Consider the following 21,664-nt stretch of genomic DNA (forward strand, 5'->3'; position numbering starts at 1 on the left):
GTCCGCCACTGGGCTCTTCAACCCCCAGTGCGAGACGTCGCTGCCCGTTCGATTACGCCCTATGAGCGATGGTTGGTAACCCGGACCTCGGATGCCAAGCTTATCACTGACTTGTATAAGTTTCTCCAACCCCCGCCGTTTCATTACCATAACCCAGGGAGGGAGCGCTGGCACAGGGAATTGGGCAGGACCCTGAGCCACAAGGAGTGGGACAGGATTGCGTATCGGGCGAGGCACTCTGCGTACCACACTGGGCTGACGGAGACCTTCACTAAAGTGTCCACCTATTGGTATTACACCCCGGAGCGGCTCTATGAGATGCGCAAAATCGGCGATAAAGGTTGCTGGCGCGGCTGCGGCCAGGAGGGCACCCTCACGCACATTCTCTGGGAGTGCCCGGTGCTGTCGGCCTATTGGAAGGAAGTCTTAGATGAGGTGGATAGGCATTTTGAGATCGAGCTTCCGCGCTTCCCTGCGTATGTCTTGCTAGGCCTCCCCAATGACTTGATGTACCCGCTGAAATCCCGCAGGGGTAGGCAGATTGCGATTGCGCTAGGCTCCGCGGTTCAGAACATACTTGTACTCTGGCGTACCCCCACTGCCCCCTCTATCACTGGTTGGCTGCACAGGCTCTGGCAGGTACTGGGCATGGAGAAGATGTCGCTAACGGTGGCTGGGAATGTTGACCAGTTTGAGGAGCTCTGGCACCCCTTTTTGGCACTGCTGTCCACGGAATTTCGCGAGCTCACGTGTCCACGGTACTTGCGCCTCCTTAGGCTGACGCCGCCGGCGGCTCCAGCGGAGTGAAAGTGCCGGCTCAGGGGGCGGGGGTTGGGGGTGGGAAGAGGGGTTATATGCTTCTAATGCTGACTTTCGGACGGGATGTTGGGGTATTGTTTTCTTTCTTTTCCTCCTTTGCTTTTCTTTCTTCTTCTTTTCTGGGGTCGGGGGGTTGGTGGAATGGTGTGCTTCTCTTTTACTGGGTTGCGGGATGCTATTCTGGCTCGCCTTGCTTAGGGAGTGGGGGTCTACAGGGGGGTCATTCACAATGCCTTATTGCCTTATGTCTTATGCCTTGTTACCCTCTGGGGCTTCCAGCCTCCCTACTTTTCTTCAGACTCGCTGCAACGTTCCGCTTCTTGTACTGTATGTTCGCTTGACCTCCTGTTCCCTTCCCCGTGTTTTTTTGTGTCTTAATAAAAATACTTTAAACCTAATTTGGCGGGCTATTTCGCTTAGGTGTAATATATCATTTTATCACAATAATTATCCTCTTTGGGGCAACCCAGGCTTGCCGGAAGTGTTTCATGACACTATGGGTAAATATTGGGCTAGGTGTGGTGTCACATGCTTAGCAGATTTATATGATGGTTGGGGTTTTAAATCCATTTTTATTTTGAGATCCAAAATAAATAATTACAAAAAAGGCAAGTGTATCGCTTAACATATTAACATGTATTCATTCGTCTTCTCCCACAGAGGTGCGTGCCACATGTGGGGCAGCTAGTTTCCGTGCACCCATTAACATGCCCAGTGCGGTTTTCTTTTCCTCATTATGTGCTTAGATGTCTTTTATTATTTGACTCGTTTAGTCTGCATTATTTTGGTGCACCCTAATCGCGGAGATCGCATATGCACTGGGCACATAAGAGGCGAAGAGGAGGCTCTTTTATTTATTTATTTATTTATTTATTTATTTATTTGCTGGTTTTTATAGCGCTTGAATCAACTCCAGATGGAGTATCTCTGCGCTTATGGTGCCGACTAAACAGAAGATGTGAATTGTGAATTGGAGCAGATGCTAGATCTCATTTTTAAATAAGACGGTTTTCAGTTGCCTTCTGAATTTTAGGTGCTCAGTACACTGTCTTAGGGACAGAGGGAGTCTGTGACCCTAAAAAGTCAGTGAAAATTGCTAATAAAGGCACAGTTCGAAAGCCACAATCAGAGGAAAGAGCATTCACTATAGAGAAGTGGAGAAACCAGCAACAAAGCAGCGGTCGCTGAGACTGCAAGTATGTTGGCCGCATAGGAGGAGAGAGAGGGGACTCTTTTACTACTGAACCTGCAATTGTCACTCATAATGACACTGTTCGAGTGCGTTGCTCAGAGGAAAGTAGTGATGAATCGAAATAGAGCAGTGGTCCAGGATTCAAACCAAACAACAAGAAGCAACGTTTGCTACCTGGCGCTGCTATGCGGTTACCCCTAGTCCTTCGCCTTCTCATTAACAAGATATATGCCTCTGTGCTCCAGGTCAGGCTTCCTCCAGCTTCAGCGGGCTCTCTAATATGGCAACTTACCCTCTGTTATTGATTCGCAAGGAGAATGGTTAAGTGACAATACCAGAAGCACTGAGGCCGTGTTGTCAAAGTCTTTGAAACTGACACGGTCAAGCCCATAGCGTGGGTACCAAGCAGCCTCTCATGGCTGCCATCTCCCACTGCCAAAAGCGTGAACAAGAGGGCGGGGCCGGAACAGGAAAAACGGAGATTAGGAGACATGCCTAGGCATTCCCATCATCTCCAATTCCCTCTGCACCGTAGGTGAAAACTGTGTGATAGCATCTGAAGGAGTCAAGGGGACCTCGGACCCACATCTCAAGGCATGCCAAAAACGTATCAATGCAAAAAGAACAATTGATGGACAGAATGCAGAACTGTGTCATACATTCACCCCAGTACAGAGATCTGGGCCTAAATCCATCATTTTTTTGCTCACCATGCCATTCCATTTTGGACCCAGCCATATGCAAATTAGTCTTGACCAGACGCATTATGGGAACAGTCCAACCCAAACTGCCAGGCGAGGTCCTCCCTGGACTAGAAACAAGCATTCTAAGACCGTTTTGGGCTTTCAGCCCTCATCAGCCAGGATAGCTTGACTCCAGTGGCATGGAGATAGCTTGACTCCAGTGGCATGGACAGCACAGGACCCACGTCTGGGCATACCCATCCCACTCGGGTGACAAATGCAAAAAAACAGTTGATGGACAGAATGCAGAGCAATGTCATACATTCACCCCAGTGCAGAGATCTGGGCCTAAATCCATCATTTTTTTGCTCACCATGCCATTCCAGTTTAGACCCAGCCATATGCAAATCAGCCTTGACCCTGCACCCAATGGGTACTGTCCAGCCCTAACTGCCAGCCCAGGTCCTCCTTGGACTGGAAACAAGCATCCTAGGGCCGTTTTCAGGGTTTCAGCCCTCATCAGCCAGGATAGCTTGTCTCCAGTGGCTTGGAGAGCACTGGACCCACGTCTGGGCATACCGTTCCCACTCGGGGTGACAAATGCACAAAGAACAATTGATGGACAGAATGCAGAACAATGTCATACATTCACTGCAGTACAGAGATCTTGGCCTAAATCCATTGGTTTTTTGCTCACCATGCCATTCCAGTTTGGACGCAGCCATATGCAAATCAATCTTGACCCTGCACCCTAAGGGAACAATCCAGCCCGAACTACCAGCCCAGGTCCTCCCTGGACTGGAAACAAGCATCTTAGGACCGGTTTCGGGCTTTCAACCCTCATCAGCCAGGATAGCTTGATTCCAGTGGCATAGAGAGCACAGGAACCACAACTGGGCATACCCAACCCACTCGGGGTGTCAAATGAAAAAAGAAAAATTGATGGACAGAATACAGAACAATGTTAATCATTCATCCCAGTACAGGGATCTGGGCCTAAATCCATTGTTTTTTGCTCACCATGCCATTCCAGTTTGGACCAAGCCATAGGCAAATCAGTCTTAACCCTGTGCCCAATGGGAACAGTCCAGCCCGAACTGCCAGCCGCGGTCCTCCCTGGACTGGAAACAAGCATCCTAGGACTGGTTTCGGGCTTTCTCCTTGTGTTTGCTTTAAAAACTTATCAAGACATGGAGCTGCTCTAAATTGTTACCTACTTAGGGCTCGATTCATAAGTGTAAGTTTAGATCTAAAGTCTAACTTTACACCTCAAGTTTAAATTTACACCTGCAGTCTAAGTTTAGACCTGAGTCTAAGGCCAGATTCACGAAGGTAAAGTTAGACCAATAGTCTAACTAAGACCATAGGTCTAACTTTTCTACTTTTCGGTATTCACAAATGTAAGTTACTACTAGTAACTTTAGTCGTAGTTACTAGTTGAAATGTTACTACTAGTAAGTTTACTTGTAGTAATGTTACTAGTAGTAACTTACCTTTGTGAATACCGAAAAGTAATAAAGTTAAAATTTTGGTCTAACTTTACCTTTGTGAATCAGGCCATGTGGGTCTCTAGTGCTCTATTTGTTACATGTTTGTTCCTTAAATATATATCTCCATGGTGGACTGTTTGCTTCCCCACTTCTGAAAGGATGGGGTTGATGTAACAGGCTCTGGATGTTGGACTTGAGCAATGGAGGCAGGAGCGTAGGTTGTACTGAACATTCGATGAAGGAGTAGCACCTGAATTACAATTAAATACTGGCAAGAACCAGTGAGCAATAAAAGGCAGGACATAATATGGCTGTGTCTTGGTGTTTTAGGCTGTAACTGTAAATACCTGTTTCAGGCATAGAGCGGTTGTATCTGGGCATGTGATTACTGAGTCTCTGGAATCTCATGTTGATACCCTAGTTAAACTGTAGGAGGCTTGAAAAAGACATTGTGCCTTACTAACTACTAATCTGGCTCTTATTATGCAGCTCTTAATATGTATGTCAATTTCCGTGATGGCATGCGGTCAAAGGTCATGTGAAGTCATTTTCTGGGATGACTGTTGCCACAGGTCATATGATGACAATTCATATGATGTCACTGAAGTCAAAGGGCAAGATGTCACTTCTGCTAGCTCTTGCATTTTTGAGAATCAAGGTCTATGATTCTTCTGTTAGCAGATAAGATAATGTTCAGAGCTCAACTAACATTGGGTTTAGATGTTACCTGTCACCAGAGGAAGAAACGAATAAAGGTAAATGCAGGCACTAATTACATTAAAAAGTATTTACCCAACAACTGGTCTTCTTTTTTTATATATTGTTGCATTTTTTCTCCACCAGAAACAAATATTTGCACTTGCGGAAACCCGTTTCTGTACACAACCCCATTTTGCCAGAGTTCCAGGACCATTCCCACTTTCCAAAGGGAAGCTCTCACACACGAAAAAGAAGTACATCTCTGACCATTTCCATAGTATGAATGGGCCAGAAAAATATTGTTAAATATTCACAAAACCATGAACTCAAATCCTTAAACAGCCATTCCCTACCAATGTCATAGCATTAAATCATGTGCAACATTAGACCATCTTGAATTATATTAAAAATAAGGAAATTCATGCACTCCTGCATGGTCACCATTTGTGAATGCATTTTACATGTAAATGAAGTCATTTACACATGCATGACTACCAGTGTGGCCGCAGCTCACTCACAGTAAGGAAACCACTACTTTACATTTAGTAGGCAATGCTCTCCTGACCCCAGAAGATGTCCTCTGTCCTGACATTGTTGGACATGATGTTGCTTAACCCATCCAAGACAGAACCCCTTTTGTTTGGGATGAACAGCAATAATCAAATCAAGCTCTCTTGGACGAGATTGAAGAAATATTTTTCTCGAATTTCACTTTACAGTATTCCTTCTTCCAACCATAAAGACACTTCAGTACCTCAATTGATCACAAACATGAACTCAGAAAACAATTGTAAAAACACACAGATAGAATCTATAACTAATATTGCAAAAACACCTTTTAATTTTTTTTATATTATCAATAGTTCATCATAGAATAAAATTCTCCTTGATCAAAAGCAACATAACATCACATAAATCCAATTTATTCAACAAATAAAAACCGTAACAATGTTAAAATGTATGAGAGACAAATGACATGTGAAACATTAAAAACATCATAGAGTGGTTATCACAACAAGAATCAATCGAATGTCTAAAGGGTCCACTGTTCAGTAATTAGGTAGGACAACAAACGTTTCTTGGATATAACTGTCAACACATACATCGTCGACACGTTTCGGTGGTAACAAAACAGTTTATACAGCCACCTTCATCAGGACACGCTTAATAAATAGTCTCCCCTATTGTTGACACAGTTTTATTGCACCTATTTAAAAAACACAAAATTTAAAAAATCATTACCATATATTGTTACATCAATCATAGTTATGTCTGATCAAAAACCAACTTTAAACCTATGCAGACTCTTTTTATAATCTGTGTCTCTAAGCAATAAGAACACGCATTTGTCAAAGTCTTCTCATAATTGGTTATAAGGGTCTATAAATGGTTAAACAATACAACACTCATACATTCATTTACTAAAGAAAAATCACATTCATTCTATCGTATTACACTATATTTCATCTTTTAAAATTAAGAGATGTAGTAACTTGACTTATTTTTCACGGGTATATTTGGTATCATATGATGGCATATTGTCTATCCTGCCATGGATTTAGCTTCCTAGACAACCACATGTATAGGTTTAATTCTAAAGAATATATTTCCTTAAACCCACCTTAGCGTGGTGTGTCCTGTCGCTATGTAATTGTGATACAGCAAGATTAAAATGTCTTCCAGCACTGGGAATTTGAAATCCTGTAAGAATAAATCTACTGATTCATTTGAAAATTAGTAATGCACAGGCTTAGATTTCCTCATTTTTTGCAAAAGAACTTTTTAGCCTTAAAGTTTTACCAATAGCAGGGAAAACTAAGCGACTAATAGGACTCCATTAGGACACAGCAAATATACCCATATAAACATTAGGGGTAGTCACTAAAGGAAACTGTTTACTATATTATACATACCTGGGGAGTTGAGGAGTGTTAATTAATACCTACTACCCCCTAAAATGATTGACAAACCTGTAGGCTATATATTTGAGTTGACGTGTTTAATACATATGTTTTTGCATTATATTCAGCTCAGTGGCTACTTAATATTATTTCAGATTGGAACAAAAGGAACATTTAAATGGTGACCAAATAGAACACTACCCCGGCACGCAATAAAAATACCGAAGACTACCAATAATATTGCCTCGGTTGAGGGATAAAACCTAATATTCAAAGGTAGGTATGTTACAATATATAGTCCAGAAATATTTGTGGGAGAACAGTGGTTTATAAAATATCGAAGGCATAAATATTTATATATTTCCCATGTTTATGTCCCCATTAAGGATCCCACAAACAATGCAGGGGAGTAGTACCGCCCCGCCTGTGATGTATAATTCATCCAATTTCAGTTAATACTTGTGGAACATTAAGTCTTTGGATTGACCAACTCCACGCGGGGTAGGTTTTGCTAAACAATTCTTTTGCAAAAAATGAGGAAATCTAAGCCTATGGATTACTAATTTTCAAATTAATCAGTAGTTTCATTCTTACAGATTTTCAAATACCCAGTGCTGAAAGAAATATTAATCTTGCTGTTTCACACCACACCACCTTAAGGTGGGTGTAAGGTAAAATATTCTTTAGAAATAAACCTATACATGTGGTAGTCTAAGAAGATAAATCCATGGCAGGATGGACAATATGCAATCATATGATACCAAATACACCGTGAATAATGAGTCAAGTTACTACATCTCTTAATTTTAAAAGATGAAATATAGTGTAGTACGATAGAATGAATGTAATTTTTCTTTAGTTAATAAATGTATGAGTGGTGTATTGTTTGACCATTTATGGACCCTGATAAACAATTGTGAGAACACTTTGACAAATGCTTGTTCTTTTTGCTTAGAGACCACCATTGTAAAGAGATTCTGCATAGGTTGAAAGGTGGTTTTGGATCAGATATAACTATGATTGATGTAACAATATATAGTTACGAGACTACCTATTAACCGTGTCCTGATGAAGGTGGTTGTATAAACTGTTTTGTGAACACCGAAATGCGTCAACGCTGTGTGTGTTGAGAGTTATATCCAAGGAACTTTCCTGGTCCTACCTAATTACTGAACAGTGGACCTCTAGACATTCAATTGATTCTTGTTGGGATAACCACCCTGTGATGTTATTTGTGTTTCACATGTCATTTGTCTCACATATATTTTAACATTGCTACGGTTTTTATTCGTTGTATAAATTGGATTTATGTGATTTGATTTTGTTTTTGATCAAAGAGAATTTTATTCTATGATGAACTATTGATAATAAAAAAAATTACATTGGTTTTGCAATAATAGATATAGATTCTATCTGTGTGTTTTTACAATTGTTTTCTGGGTCCATGTTTGTGATCAATGTGAGGTACTGAAGTGTCTTTATAGTTGGTAGTAGGAATATTGTTGAGAGAAATTCAAGAAAAATATTTCTTTAATCTGGTCCAAGAGAGCTTGCTTTGATTATTACCTGTGGTGCCCTGTCTCTTGGATAGTGGGGTCACTCTCTGTTTCTCTATATATGGATTGAACAGCAAACAAAAAACAGTACATTATAAAAAAAGATATAGGGTAGTCGGTACTATAGTTGTAGACACTTTTGACAATGACCATATTGTGCTTTGAAGTTCACAAGAAATTCGTTTCTGGGAATTTTGGTGAATTTTATATCCTAACAATTGTTTATTTGCACATTTTACATTCATAGTTCTAACAAAAATATTTTGGAGCCTCATAGGAAAGGCGGTCTACATGTTTTGCCTTTTTAGGCACACAGGCCTGAGGCTTTCTCAAGGCTAAAAATCCACTGTCTGTAGGGCCGTGGCGTGCTGCATAATTCAGGGTGGAGCCTGGAAAGATGATTGAGTGAGCCCTGAAATGTACCTTAAAAAATCCATGTATTTCCTCAAATATAAGTACATCAACAATAAACAAAAAGTATTGTGTGCTTTGAAACCCAGAATACTGTCAGTTTTCTCTACAGATATTTGGGAAAGAACGTACCAATAGTTCACATTTTTAATGATTGGACATAGTCAGGGGCCATAACTCTCTAAAAATATATTTCAGGCAACGGACCTGGCATCTAGTCACAGAAGGATTTCCACATTTTAGGGCTTTAGGCAAGAAGCCACTAAGGTTCCTGATTATGATGTCAGAAACACAAAATTTAAAAAATCATTACCATATATTGTTACATCAATCATAGTTATGTCTGATCAAAAACCAACTTTAAACCTATGCAGACTCTTTTTATAATCTGTGTCTCTAAGCAATAAGAACACGCATTTGTCAAAGTCTTCTCATAATTGGTTATAAGGGTCTATAAATGGTTAAACAATACAACACTCATACATTCATTTACTAAAGAAAAATCACATTCATTCTATCGTATTACACTATATTTCATCTTTTAAAATTAAGAGATGTAGTAACTTGACTTATTTTTCACGGGTATATTTGGTATCATATGATGGCATATTGTCTATCCTGCCAGGGATTTAGCTTCCTAGACAACCACATGTATAGGTTTAATTCTAAAGAATATATTTCCTTAAACCCACCTTAGCGTGGTGTGTCCTGTCACTATGTAATTGTGATACAGCAAGATTAAAATGTCTTCCAGCACTGGGAATTTGAAATCCTGTAAGAATAAATCTACTGATTCATTTGAAAATTAGTAATGCACAGGCTTAGATTTCCTCATTTTTTGTAAAAGAACTTTTTAGCCTTAAAGTTTTACCAATAGCAGGGAAAACTAAGCGACTAATAGGACTCCATTAGGACACAGCAAATATACCCATATAAACATTAGGGGTAGTCACTAAAGGAAACTGTTTACTATATTATACATACCTGGGGAGTTGAGGAGTGTTAATTAATACCTACTACCCCCTAAAATGATTGACAAACCTGTAGGCTATATATTTGAGTTGACGTGTTTAATACATATGTTTTTGCATTATATTCCGCTCAGTGGCTACTTAATATTATTTCAGATTGGAACAAAAGGAACATTTAAATGGTGACCAAATAGAACACTACCCCGGCACGCAATAAAAATACCGAAGACTACCAATAATATTGCCTCGGTTGAGGGATAAAACCTAATATTCAAAGGTAGGTATGTTACAATATATAGTCCAGAAATATTTGTGGGAGAACAGTGGTTTATAAAATATCGAAGGCATAAATATTTATATATTTCCCATGTTTATGTCCCCATTAAGGATCCCACAAACAATGCAGGGGAGTAGTACCGCCCCGCCTGTGATGTATAATTCATCCAATTTCAGTTAATACTTGTGGAACATTCAGTCTTTGGATTGACCAACTCCACGCGGGGTAGGTTTTGCTAAACAATTCTTTTGCAAAAAATGAGGAAATCTAAGCCTATGGATTACTAATTTTCAAATTAATCAGTAGTTTCATTCTTACAGATTTTCAAATACCCAGTGCTGAAAGAAATATTAATCTTGCTGTTTCACACCACACCACCTTAAGGTGGGTGTAAGGTAAAATATTCTTTAGAAATAAACCTATACATGTGGTAGTCTAAGAAGATAAATCCATGGCAGGATGGACAATATGCAATCATATGATACCAAATACACCGTGAATAATGAGTCAAGTTACTACATCTCTTAATTTTAAAAGATGAAATATAGTGTAGTACGATAGAATGAATGTAATTTTTCTTTAGTTAATAAATGTATGAGTGGTGTATTGTTTGACCATTTATGGACCCTGATAAACAATTGTGAGAACACTTTGACAAATGCTTGTTCATTTTGCTTAGAGACCACCATTGTAAAGAGATTCTGCATAGGTTGAAAGGTGGTTTTGGATCAGATATAACTATGATTGATGTAACAATATATAGTTACGAGACTACCTATTAACCGTGTCCTGATGAAGGTGGTTGTATAAACTGTTTTGTGAACACCGAAATGCGTCAACGCTGTGTGTGTTGAGAGTTATATCCAAGGAACTTTCCTGGTCCTACCTAATTACTGAACAGTGGACCTCTAGACATTCAATTGATTCTTGTTGGGATAACCACCCTGTGATGTTATTTGTGTTTCACATGTCATTTGTCTCACATATATTTTAACATTGCTACGGTTTTTATTCGTTGTATAAATTGGATTTATGTGATTTGATTTTGTTTTTGATCAAAGAGAATTTTATTCTATGATGAACTATTGATAATAAAAAAAATTACATTGGTTTTGCAATAATAGATATAGATTCTATCTGTGTGTTTTTACAATTGTTTTCTGGGTCCATGTTTGTGATCAATGTGAGGTACTGAAGTGTCTTTATAGTTGGTAGTAGGAATATTGTTGAGAGAAATTCAAGAAAAATATTTCTTTAATCTGGTCCAAGAGAGCTTGCTTTGATTATTACCTGTAGTGCCCTGTCTCTTGGATAGTGGGGTCACTCTCTGTTTCTCTATGTATGGATTGAACAGCAAACAAAAAACAGTACATTATAAAAAAAGATATAGGGTAGTCGGTACTATAGTTGTAGACACTTTTGACAATGACCATATTGTGCTTTGAAGTTCACAAGAAATTTGTTTCTGGGAATTTTGGTGAATTTTATTTCCTAACAATTGTTTATTTGCACATTTTACATTCATAGTTCTAACAAAAATATTTTGGAGCCTCATAGGAAAGGCGGTCTACATGTTTTGCCTTTTCAGGCACACAGGCCTGAGGCTTTCTCAAGGCTAAAAATCCACTGTCTGTAGGGCCGTGGCGTGCTGCATAATTCAGGGTGGAGCCTGGAAAGTTGATTGAGTGAGCCCTGAAATGTACCTTAAAAAATCCATGTATTTCCTCAAATATAAGTACATCAACAATAAACAAAAAGTATTGTGTGCTTTGAAACCCAGAATACTGTCAGTTTTCTCTACAGATATTTGGGAAAGAACGTACCAATAGTTCACATTTTTAATGATTGGACATAGTCAGGGGCCATAACTCTCTAAAAATATATTTCAGGCAACGGACCTGGCATCTAGTCATAGAAGGATTTCCACATTTTAGGGCTTTAGGCAAGAAGCCACTAAGGTTCCTGATTATGATGTCAGAAACTGCTCCCAAGCTTAAAACAAGCATTAGAAATGCAATAGGTCTCGGATCTATTTGAGTTAGAGGAAATGGCATAGTAAATGGCAATGTCTTTTCGCCATGTGTTATGGAATGTATGTATGTAGTGTGTAATGGAATTATGTGGTTTGGATTGGAATTGGAGCAATGGTAGCATGCTGAGCTTTAGATGATTGGGTTTAAAAGTAAAGTTTGCAATACTGCTATTGATACAATAGTTAATGGATTCGTTAACAATTGATGTGTGTAGTGATGGCTGTTGGTGTGCACTGACGGGTGGGTGTGTGTGCCTGGTGTAAGCGTGCACTGACGGCTGGTGGTGTGTGTATGCCTGGTGAAAGTGTGCACTGATGGTTGGTGGGGTGTGTGTGCGCCTGGTGAAAGCGTGCAGTGACGGTTGGTGGTGTGCGTGAGCTTGTTGAAAAGCTGATTGCCCTGCATACTCACATACTGATTACCCTGCATATTGAAACACTGCTCACCCTGCACACTCACACACTGCTGGCCCTGGACAACTACGTACTGCTCACCCTGCATACTCACACACTGCTCACCCTGCACACTCACAAACTGTTGGCCCTGGACTCCCACATACTGCTCACCCTGCATACTCACATACTGATCACCCTGCATACTCAAACACTGCTCACCCTGCATACGCACACTCTGCTCACCCTGCACACTCACACACTGCTGACCCTGGACATCCACATACTGCTCATCCTGCATATGCACACACTACTTAGCCTGCACACTCACATACTGCTGGCCCTGGACACCCACATACTGGTCACCCTGCATACTCACATACTGATCACCCTGCATACTCACACACTGCTCACCCTGCACACTCACTAACTGCATGCTTCTGTACTGCTGGAACCAGTGCGCCTGTACTGTGTGTTCTGTGCTTCTGTACTGCTGGAACTAGTGCTCCTGTACTGTGGGTTCTGTGTTCCTGCACTGCTGGGACCAGTGTTCCTGTACTGCTATGACCAGTGCTCCTGTACTGCTGGGACCAGTGTTCCTGTACTGTGGGTTCCATGCTTCTGTACTGCGGGGACCAGTGTTCCTGTACTGCTGGGACCAGTGTTCCTGTACTGCTGGGACCAGTGTTCCTGTACTGCTGGGACCAGTGTTCCTGTACTGCTGGGACCAGTGTTCATGTACTGTGGGTTCTGTGCTTCTGTACTGCTAAGACCAGGGTTCCCGTACTGCTGGGACCAGTGTTCCTGTACTGCTGGGACCAGTGCTCCTGTAATGCTGGGACCAGTGCTCCTGTACTGTGATTTCCGTGCTTCTGTACTGCTAGGACCAGTGTTCCTGTACTGCTGGGACCAGTGCTCCTGTAATACTGGGACCAGTGCTCCTGTACTGTGATTTCCGTGCTTCTGTACTGCTAGGACCAGTGTTCCTGTACTGCTGGGACCAGTGCTCCTGTAATGCTGGGACCAGTGCTCCTGTACTGTGATTTCCGTGCTTCTGTACTGCTAGGACCAGTGTTCCTGTACTGCTGGGACCAATGCTCCTGTACTGCTGGAACCAGTGCTCATGTACTGCTGGAACCAGTGCTCCTGTACTGTTCCATGCTTCTGTACTGCTGGGACCAGTGTTCCTGTACTGCTGGGACCAGTGTTCCTGTACTGCTGGGACCAGTGTTCATGTACTGTGGGTTCTGTGCTTCTGTACTGCTAAGACCAGTGTTCCTGTACTGCTGGGACCAGTGTTCCTGTACTGCTGGGACCAGTGCTCCTGTAATGCTGGGACCAGTGCTCCTGTACTGTGATTTCCGTGCTTCTGTACTGCTAGGAACAGTGTTCCTGTACTGCTGGGACCAGTGCTCCTGTAATGCTGGGACCAGTGCTCCTGTACTGTGATTTCCGTGCTTCTGTACTGCTAGGACCAGTGTTCCTGTACTGCTGGGACCAATGCTCCTGTACTGCTGGAACCAGTGCTCATGTACTGCTGGAACCAGTGCTCCTGTACTGTTCCATGCTTCTGTACTGCTGGGGCCAGTGTTCCTGTACTGCTGGGACCAGTGTTCCTGCACTCACTCTACACTCACTCTGCACTCACTCTGCACTCACTCTGCACTCTCTCTGCACTCACACTCACACTCACTCTGCACTCACACTCACTCTGCACTCACACTCACTCTGCAGTCACACTCACTCTGCACTCACACTCACTCTGCAGTCACTCTGCACTCACACTCACTCTGCACTCACTCACTCTGCACTCACACTCACTCTGCACTCACTCTGCACTCACTCTGCACTCACACACTCTGCACTCACACACTATGCACTCACACTCTGCACACTCACTCTGCACTCACACTCTGCACTCACACTCTGCACTCACTCACACTCTGCACTAAAAAGTGCATTTCTTTAACATGTAGAAGCTGTGACATTAATATGTCACATTATATCAATGGAAGACCTCACACACCCAGAAACCTAGGTGTCATGCTTCATCATTGGTCTCCTGCTCCTCGTCAGACTGGCGCTGCAATGTCTGACGGGCGCCGTAGGCGCTCTCTGTTGGAGATCTTTTGTTCCAGCCAATGGTTTGAGTGCGTGTAAGGGGTCTGGAGAAGGTGTAGTCGTGGGGGAATAGTGAGGTTAAAAGAAGGTGAGTCAGTCCACAAGGGACTTTATTCACGTGGCTGACTCCCTTAGTTAAAATGGTGGGAGGGGAGAAAGGAACTGTTTGGTCTACAGTGGGCTAACTCGACCCTCTAAATAGGTCGACATGTTTCTTGCCTGACTGGCAATTCTTCAGGACCTCGGGTGTTAGGTACTACACAGTGAGAAATTATATAAACATTAAAATAAAGAAGAAAGATACAACCTCACTGGGTCAATCAGGGAGCAGGCCAAGTGGTCCTGCTCTAGAGGGGAGACCTAGAAAAAATGTATGTAAAGAAGTAAGCCAAGTGCATTGATAGTGGCATTATCTCACAATACTAGGTCCCCTCAGTACTCCATAAAACACACATACACTAAGCATTAGGAAAAGGATATACCAGGATTACACATTGGTGGGCGATTAAAAGTAGTACGTCCATTCCTGAAAATTAGGTAGTGTAATCTTGGATCCAAACATATTTATCATTTCATTTGATTGGACGAAGAGGTTATCACAAAACAGTAGATGAATGGACTAGTACTTACCCTAAGAGTAACCCTAAAGGGCCCCGCAGTCTGTTCCCGTGGGGCTGTTCGTAAAGTTAAGGTACCTGCAAGAGAGGAACAGATACAGGCACCCGGATGGTGCACTGAGTATACTGGGTAGCAATTAAGGGGAACAAAATGATAGAGAAGAAAAGGCCATGGTTTATTGTGGACACATGGCGAGACTTAGAGGGAAGGAAACTATGAATGGTAGGACCAGAGCTGCTCATTGTAGTTCCCTCCTCTGCCTCGTGGGCAACCACAGCTGTTGATTTGCTTCGTAAAGTAAAAACTCACCCACATTAAGGCGGCGTGCAAAAAGCCCCCCACCATCAGACCAGAGAGCGGGAGAGCCGGTGAGGCCAGAGAGCACCATGTTCCCAAGAGGGGAGAACGTATCATCACTGTCCCGAAGGGCAGTAAGACCATAACAACCCGGAATCTGGGCTCTCAATCAAACCCAACCAGCCCGGTCACCGGTAATCATGCGTGGCCCAGTGACACAACCCAAACGAGGCGAGGATAACTCGTCAGGGCATCGTACAACTGTAGGCGCACCCTCCAGACTAGAGGAGAGGGTATTACCAAAGGGCTCGGCGAGGTAGAACCAAACACGCCAATGCAGTCTCAACCGCACGCAGACAGGCGATCACACCGCTTACCTGCCACACGAGCAGCCCGGGTGTGTAACCTACCCCCAACGCGAGGCGCCCCAATCGGTGGCGCAGAACAGCTGGTCCCGAGTCGTTGAGGCCGTCGGGATTAAATGCTGGTTCCCGCACTTCCGTGTAGTGACGTCCCGTCAATGGGCGTGGCCAACGTACCCCCGTCTGCGCATGCGCAGGGGTGTAGACGCGTGTAATGCGAGCGGGCTGATGCAACAGGTTAAGAGTGTGGCGGCCATCTTAGCATGGGGTGAATAAAGACGGGAACGGTACTCCACACACTGTACCGGTGAATCTTGCCAGAATTACCGGGTCGTGATATTATTATTAATATTAATAAAGTGGCCCCTGTTGTAATACCCTTAATTTAGCAGTTGAGAGTGAGAGGTGAACAGAGGGTAAAGAACCTTTTAAGGATCATTGGAGGAATGGTCAGGACAATTGCAATTAGGAAACCAGACCGTCACAACCCAACAGTGGTGTAAGTTGGTATAGTCTGGTAGCTTCATTGGCAACTAAACTGTAGCAGGCAGAGGTGCTAATGTCCAGTCTGGTGTATGTTAACGTTAGACATTCACTGATATCAGGGGCGTGTTGGTGTGACCATAAGGGACTCATGGACAAGCGTGGTGGGACGGGAGGACAGGAAGGGGGGGGCGTATACCCGTATCTGAGGGTTCAGAGATAGAATTGTCTGACTTTATACTGTGGTAGTAGTAGAAGATATTTGCAGGTGTCAGTCATAATTGATTCCCAAAAAGGGCGTCCTAGAACAGGATGAGGGTATGTCAGCCAGTGGACGGTAACTATAAACCAGACCAGGTGGTTTATCTCGCAAGTAGTGTCCAAGGCACAGAGTCGTTAAGACCCAGGGTGTCCAGCTGAAGGCGATGTATCCATCGTTGTTCGATTCTGAACAGGACTTGGTGTGTAAAGTCAAACAATTCTATCTCTGAACCCTCAGATACAGGTATACGGCCCCCCCTTCCTGTCCTCCCGTCCCACCACGCTTGTCCATGAGTCCCTTATGGTCACACCAACACGCCCCTGATATCAGTGAATATCTAACGTTAACATACACCAGACTGGAAATTAGCACCTCTGCCTGCTACAGCTTAGTTGCCAATGAAGCTACCAGACTATACCAACTTTCACCACTGTTGGGTTGTGACGGTCTGGTTTCCTAATTACGATCGTCCTGACCATTCCTCCAATTATCCTTAAAAGGTTCTTTACCCTCTGTTCACCTCTCACTCTCAACTGCTAAATTAAGGGTATCACAACAGGGGCCACTTTATTAATATTAATAATAATATCACGACCCGATAATTCTGGCAAGATTCACCGGTACAGTGTGTGGAGTACCGTTCCCGTCTTTATTCACCCCATGCTAAGATGGCCGCCACACTCTTAACCTGTTGCATCAGCCCACTCGTATTACACGCGTCTACACCCCTGCGCATGCGCAGATGGGGTACGTTGGCCACGCCCATTGACGGGACGTCACTACACGGAAGTGCGGGAACCAGCATTTAATCCCGACGGCCGCAACGACTCGGGACCAGCTGTTCCGCGCCACCGATTGGGGCGCTCGCGTTGGGGGTAGGTTACACACCCGGGCTGCTCGTGTGGAAGGTAAGCGGTGTGATCGCCTGTCTGCGTGCGGTTGAGACTGCATTGGCGTGTTTGGTTCTACCTCGCCGAGCCCTTTGGTAATACCCTCTCCTCTAGTCTGGAGGGCGCGCCTACAGTTGTACGATGCCTTGACGAGTTATCCTCGCCCTCGTTTGGGTTGTGTCACTGGGCCACGCATGATTACCGGTGACCGGGCTGGTTGGGTTTGATCGAGAGCCCAGATTCCGGGTTGTTATGGTCTTACTGCCCTTCGGGACAGTGATGATACGTTCTCCCCTCTTGGGAACATGGTGCTCTCTGGCCTCACCGGCTCGCCCGCTCTCTGGTCTGATGGTGGGGGGCTTTTTGCACGCCGCCTTAATGTGGGCGAGTTTTTACTTTACGAGGCAAATCAACAGCTGTGGTTGCCCACGAGGCAGAGGAGTGAACTACAATGAGCCGCTCTGGTCCTACCATTCATAGTTTCCTTTGCTCTAAGTCTCGCCATGTGTCCACAATAAACCATGGCCTTTTCTTCTCTATCATTTTGTTCCCCTTAATTGCTACCCAGTATACTCAGTACACCATCCGGGTGCCTGTATCTGTTCCTCTCTTGCAGGTACCTTACCTTTACGAACAGCCCCACGGGAACAGACTGCGGGCCCTTTAGGGTTACTCTTAGGGTAAGCACTAGTCCATTCATCTACTGTTTTGTGATAACCTCTTCGTCCAATCAAATGAAATGATAAATATGTTTGGATCCAAGATTACACTACCTAATTTTCAGGAATGGACATACTACTTTTAATCGCCCACCAATGTGTAATCCTGGTATATCCTTTTCCTAATCCTTAGTGTATGTGTGTTTTATGGAGTACTGAGGGGACCTAGTATTGTGAGATAATGCCACTATCAATGCACTTGGCTTACTTCTTTGCATACATTTTTTCTAGGTCTCCCCTCTAGAGCAGGACCACTTGACCTGCTCCCTGATTGACCCAGTGAGGTTGTATCTTTCTTCTTTATTTTAATGTTTATATAATTTCTCACTGTGTAGTACCTAACACCCGAGGTCCTGAAGAATTGCCAGTCAGGCAAGAAACATGTCGACCTATTTAGAGGGTCGAGTTAGCCCACTGTAGACCAAACAGTTCCTTTCTCCCCTCCCACCATTATAACTAAGGGAGTCAGCCACGTGAATAAAGTCCCTTGTGGACTGACTCACCTTCTTTTAACCTCACTATTCCCCCACGACTACACCTTCACCAGACCCCTTACACGCACTCAAACCATTGGCTGGAACAAAAGATCTCCAACAGAGAGCGCCTACGGCGCCCGTCAGACATTGCAGCGCCAGTCTGATGAGGAGCAGTAGACCAATGATGAAGCATGACACCTAGGTTTCTGGGTGCGTGAGATCTTCTCGTTCCAACAAGGGAACACCCCGTTCCCTGCTTTCGTTCTACCTCCATATCTATACACATACTTCTTTAATTGTCCCTGGGGAACTTTGTATTCTTTTGCCTAATAGTTGACTGGACAAGTACACTGGACCCCATTAAACATTGTCCACAATTGGTTCCCATTTTTGTACCGACATTATATCAATGCACTGGGAAGTACTTATTTATCGGACTGTTTTTAAACATGAACCATTAGTGAAATCAGAAACAAGACAGTTGTCGTATAAACCTGAAAGTTGCCCAGAGTATCACAGAGCAGCATTGCAGCGTATTCACCTCAGGACGGATTCTGAACACTTGCTCCAGACATCGGAGCACATTCTATCCCTCTCAACTCAACATCAGGAGCAGGAACACCGGAGGGGAGGGGCTGCGGCATCTTGAGGAAGAAGCAAAACCGAAGTGTGTCAGGAGGCAGCGCGGTCTGCCTGTCTGTCAGCATCACCCGAAGAGACAAACACATAAAATAGCGAGAACCACACAAGGGGCAGGAAACCACAGCAGCCCGAGGTGCCTGGAAGGGGCGGGTCTGCAGTGCACTCCAAGCGCATGATGACGTGTCATGCCCAAACTGTCTTTAAGGGGTGTGGCGTAACTGCCAGAGCAGCTGACTTTGGAGCTGGGGGGGGTCCAGGTTTGAGTTTCGGCATTGGCTGAACTCCTGTGATTCTGGAAATTCATTTCATCTCACAGTGCCTGGAGACCCACACGAGTCTTTAGCACTATACAAATCCGAGTATTATGATTCTATTGCACACCGCGACTTTCTGAATAAAGAGTCAGCAATAAATGTCAAGTTTCTGAGTGGTCACAAGTGACTGCTGTGGGTATTTCGGTGTTGTAGCGTGCATGTGGTCACGCGAGCTTGAGAGTGGCATGTGCGTGATCATTTATGCTTGGCAGTGGCATGCACTTTTTGCAGTTAGCTAGGCAGTTAGCTAGTCAGTTAGAAGGCAGCTAGCATTGGTGGCAGCAGAGGTGATGAGACAACAACAGGGAGGGGAGGTGCGAAGTCGGTGGAATTATTTATGCTATTTTATATAGCGCGGACTTTACCCGAAGGTGACAGAGCGCTCGACAAAAGCAACAGAGCTGATATAAGAGAACATTACAAGTGAACAAATTACAGAAGCAAAAGTCGCAATACCTGAGGCAATAGTGACAATTGTGAGTGTACAACGTACAAGAAGTAGCAAAGACAGTGGGGAGGTTCATTCTCTGAGGGTCAGAATGTCAGACTGAAGTCAAGCTTTGACCGGGAGGCGGCATGCGCACAACACACACAGCAGAAAAAACGAGGCTTCGTAGAGCAGACAGCAAACAATGGTGCACGAGCGCCCATCATCTGTCTTCAATTACCGCGAGCCATGACAGCTGGTAATTGAAGAAATATAGCCTTCTGCTGCGCGTGTCTGCACGGAATATGCACGAGGCGGAGCAACTCTACCGCTTATGGCCTATTGCGTGCTGGCTTGTAAAAACACAGGCATGCGAGGCCCAATTGCCAAGCAGCTGCCATAAATAACGAGCAAAAATCACGAGCTTCTCTGGAATTCGTAGGTTAGATTTTCGAAGCCCTCAGAAAAGGACTCTTAAGCCACGCCCACTTCGTGGGACGTAGGCCGAGCCCTAAAAATGAACTGGATTCGATGTTTTTCTGTTAAAGGTACAGCAAAATACTACTTACAGAGATCATAATTGCTATATTGAGAGAAAGACCTTTTTCTTTTGGGAGAAGGTCTGTGTACACAAAAACAAATTAATATGAGTTCACTAGAATTTTTGTATATAAGATCCATCAATTCTTGTTCAATTTATAAACTTACCTTTTGCTGCTTTAATTAATAAATCACCTATCAGAGAATATATAGAGAAGAATATTATAATGTTGTTTTGAGGCTGTGCAATTGATTTCAACATTGCCTATCATTGAAACTATACAGATAAAGGAAAACCCAGAAAGGGTAGTATAGGCGGTCTGGGAGGACTTTTAAATATTCAAAATACTTTTTACAAATCAAAATGCCTGAAATGTGATATTCATAAAATATTTCTGTTCATTTAGCCATAGATATTTTACACTTTTCAAACAAACCCATCATGTTCACATTAATTATACCTTTCTAAAATCCCTCAAACATTGCTATGGTATTTTGAAGTATATCATATCAGTTGCCTTGCACTATAATGGTTAGAAGTCTGTAAAGTAGAAGTAAATTCAATTTCAATGCAGATTATAAAAAGGTTTCTACGATATGTAACAAACAATATGTGCAAAATGTATAAACCTTACAGCTATTTTGTAAATACCCTACTGTCATTTTCACTTTATTTCTTTTGATATGTCTGCCCTAACAGATGACAATAGTTTATGAATTTCAAAGCGGGCATTTCTGAAGGTTTCCAAACTGGCGTCAAAGAGCCTTTTTTGTTTTGTGTTGCTGTGCAGAGTAGGCATTGCCTTGCTCACTGGGTAGAGGACTTCTGTTGCTGTTTAAAGGAGACATAATCAAGGTAATAGTCTCTCTATAGAGCAACATATAGTTCTCATTATCATATTAAGCAAATGATTCATGACCGGCAGTAGCAATCTACAGACTTGTTGTTTAACAGAGGTAATCTACCATGACTAGATTTGTGTTTGCCCCCACCCTTCGTTCAATGCAATTTCACATACCTTTGTCCTTCTGGAGAGTGTCTGAAATAGGGACAACAAATGTGTTAATTATGCAGATTTTATACTCCAT

The 21,664-nt window shown here is 43.2% G+C and overlaps 1 protein-coding gene across 4 annotated transcripts in view; it reads right to left on the minus strand.

Annotated features, from left to right (window-relative positions):
* The window catches only part of LOC147710072 (butyrophilin subfamily 1 member A1-like), a 386,132-nt gene that overhangs the window by 60,853 nt on the left and 303,615 nt on the right, over positions 1–21,664 (minus strand). For all 4 annotated transcript variants that reach the window (XM_086920777.1, XM_086920775.1, XM_086920776.1 and 1 more), the window contains 2 exons: positions 21,595–21,615; positions 20,744–20,770 (listed from right to left, as the gene is read on the minus strand). In XM_086920777.1, the coding sequence (XP_086776903.1) occupies positions 20,744–20,770; positions 21,595–21,615 (48 nt within the window). The remainder of the gene's footprint in view (positions 1–20,743; positions 20,771–21,594; positions 21,616–21,664) is intronic.

This window comes from Lissotriton vulgaris, chromosome 5, assembly GCF_964263255.1.
Source record: "Lissotriton vulgaris chromosome 5, aLisVul1.2, whole genome shotgun sequence".
Classification (NCBI taxonomy): domain Eukaryota; kingdom Metazoa; phylum Chordata; class Amphibia; order Caudata; family Salamandridae; genus Lissotriton; species Lissotriton vulgaris.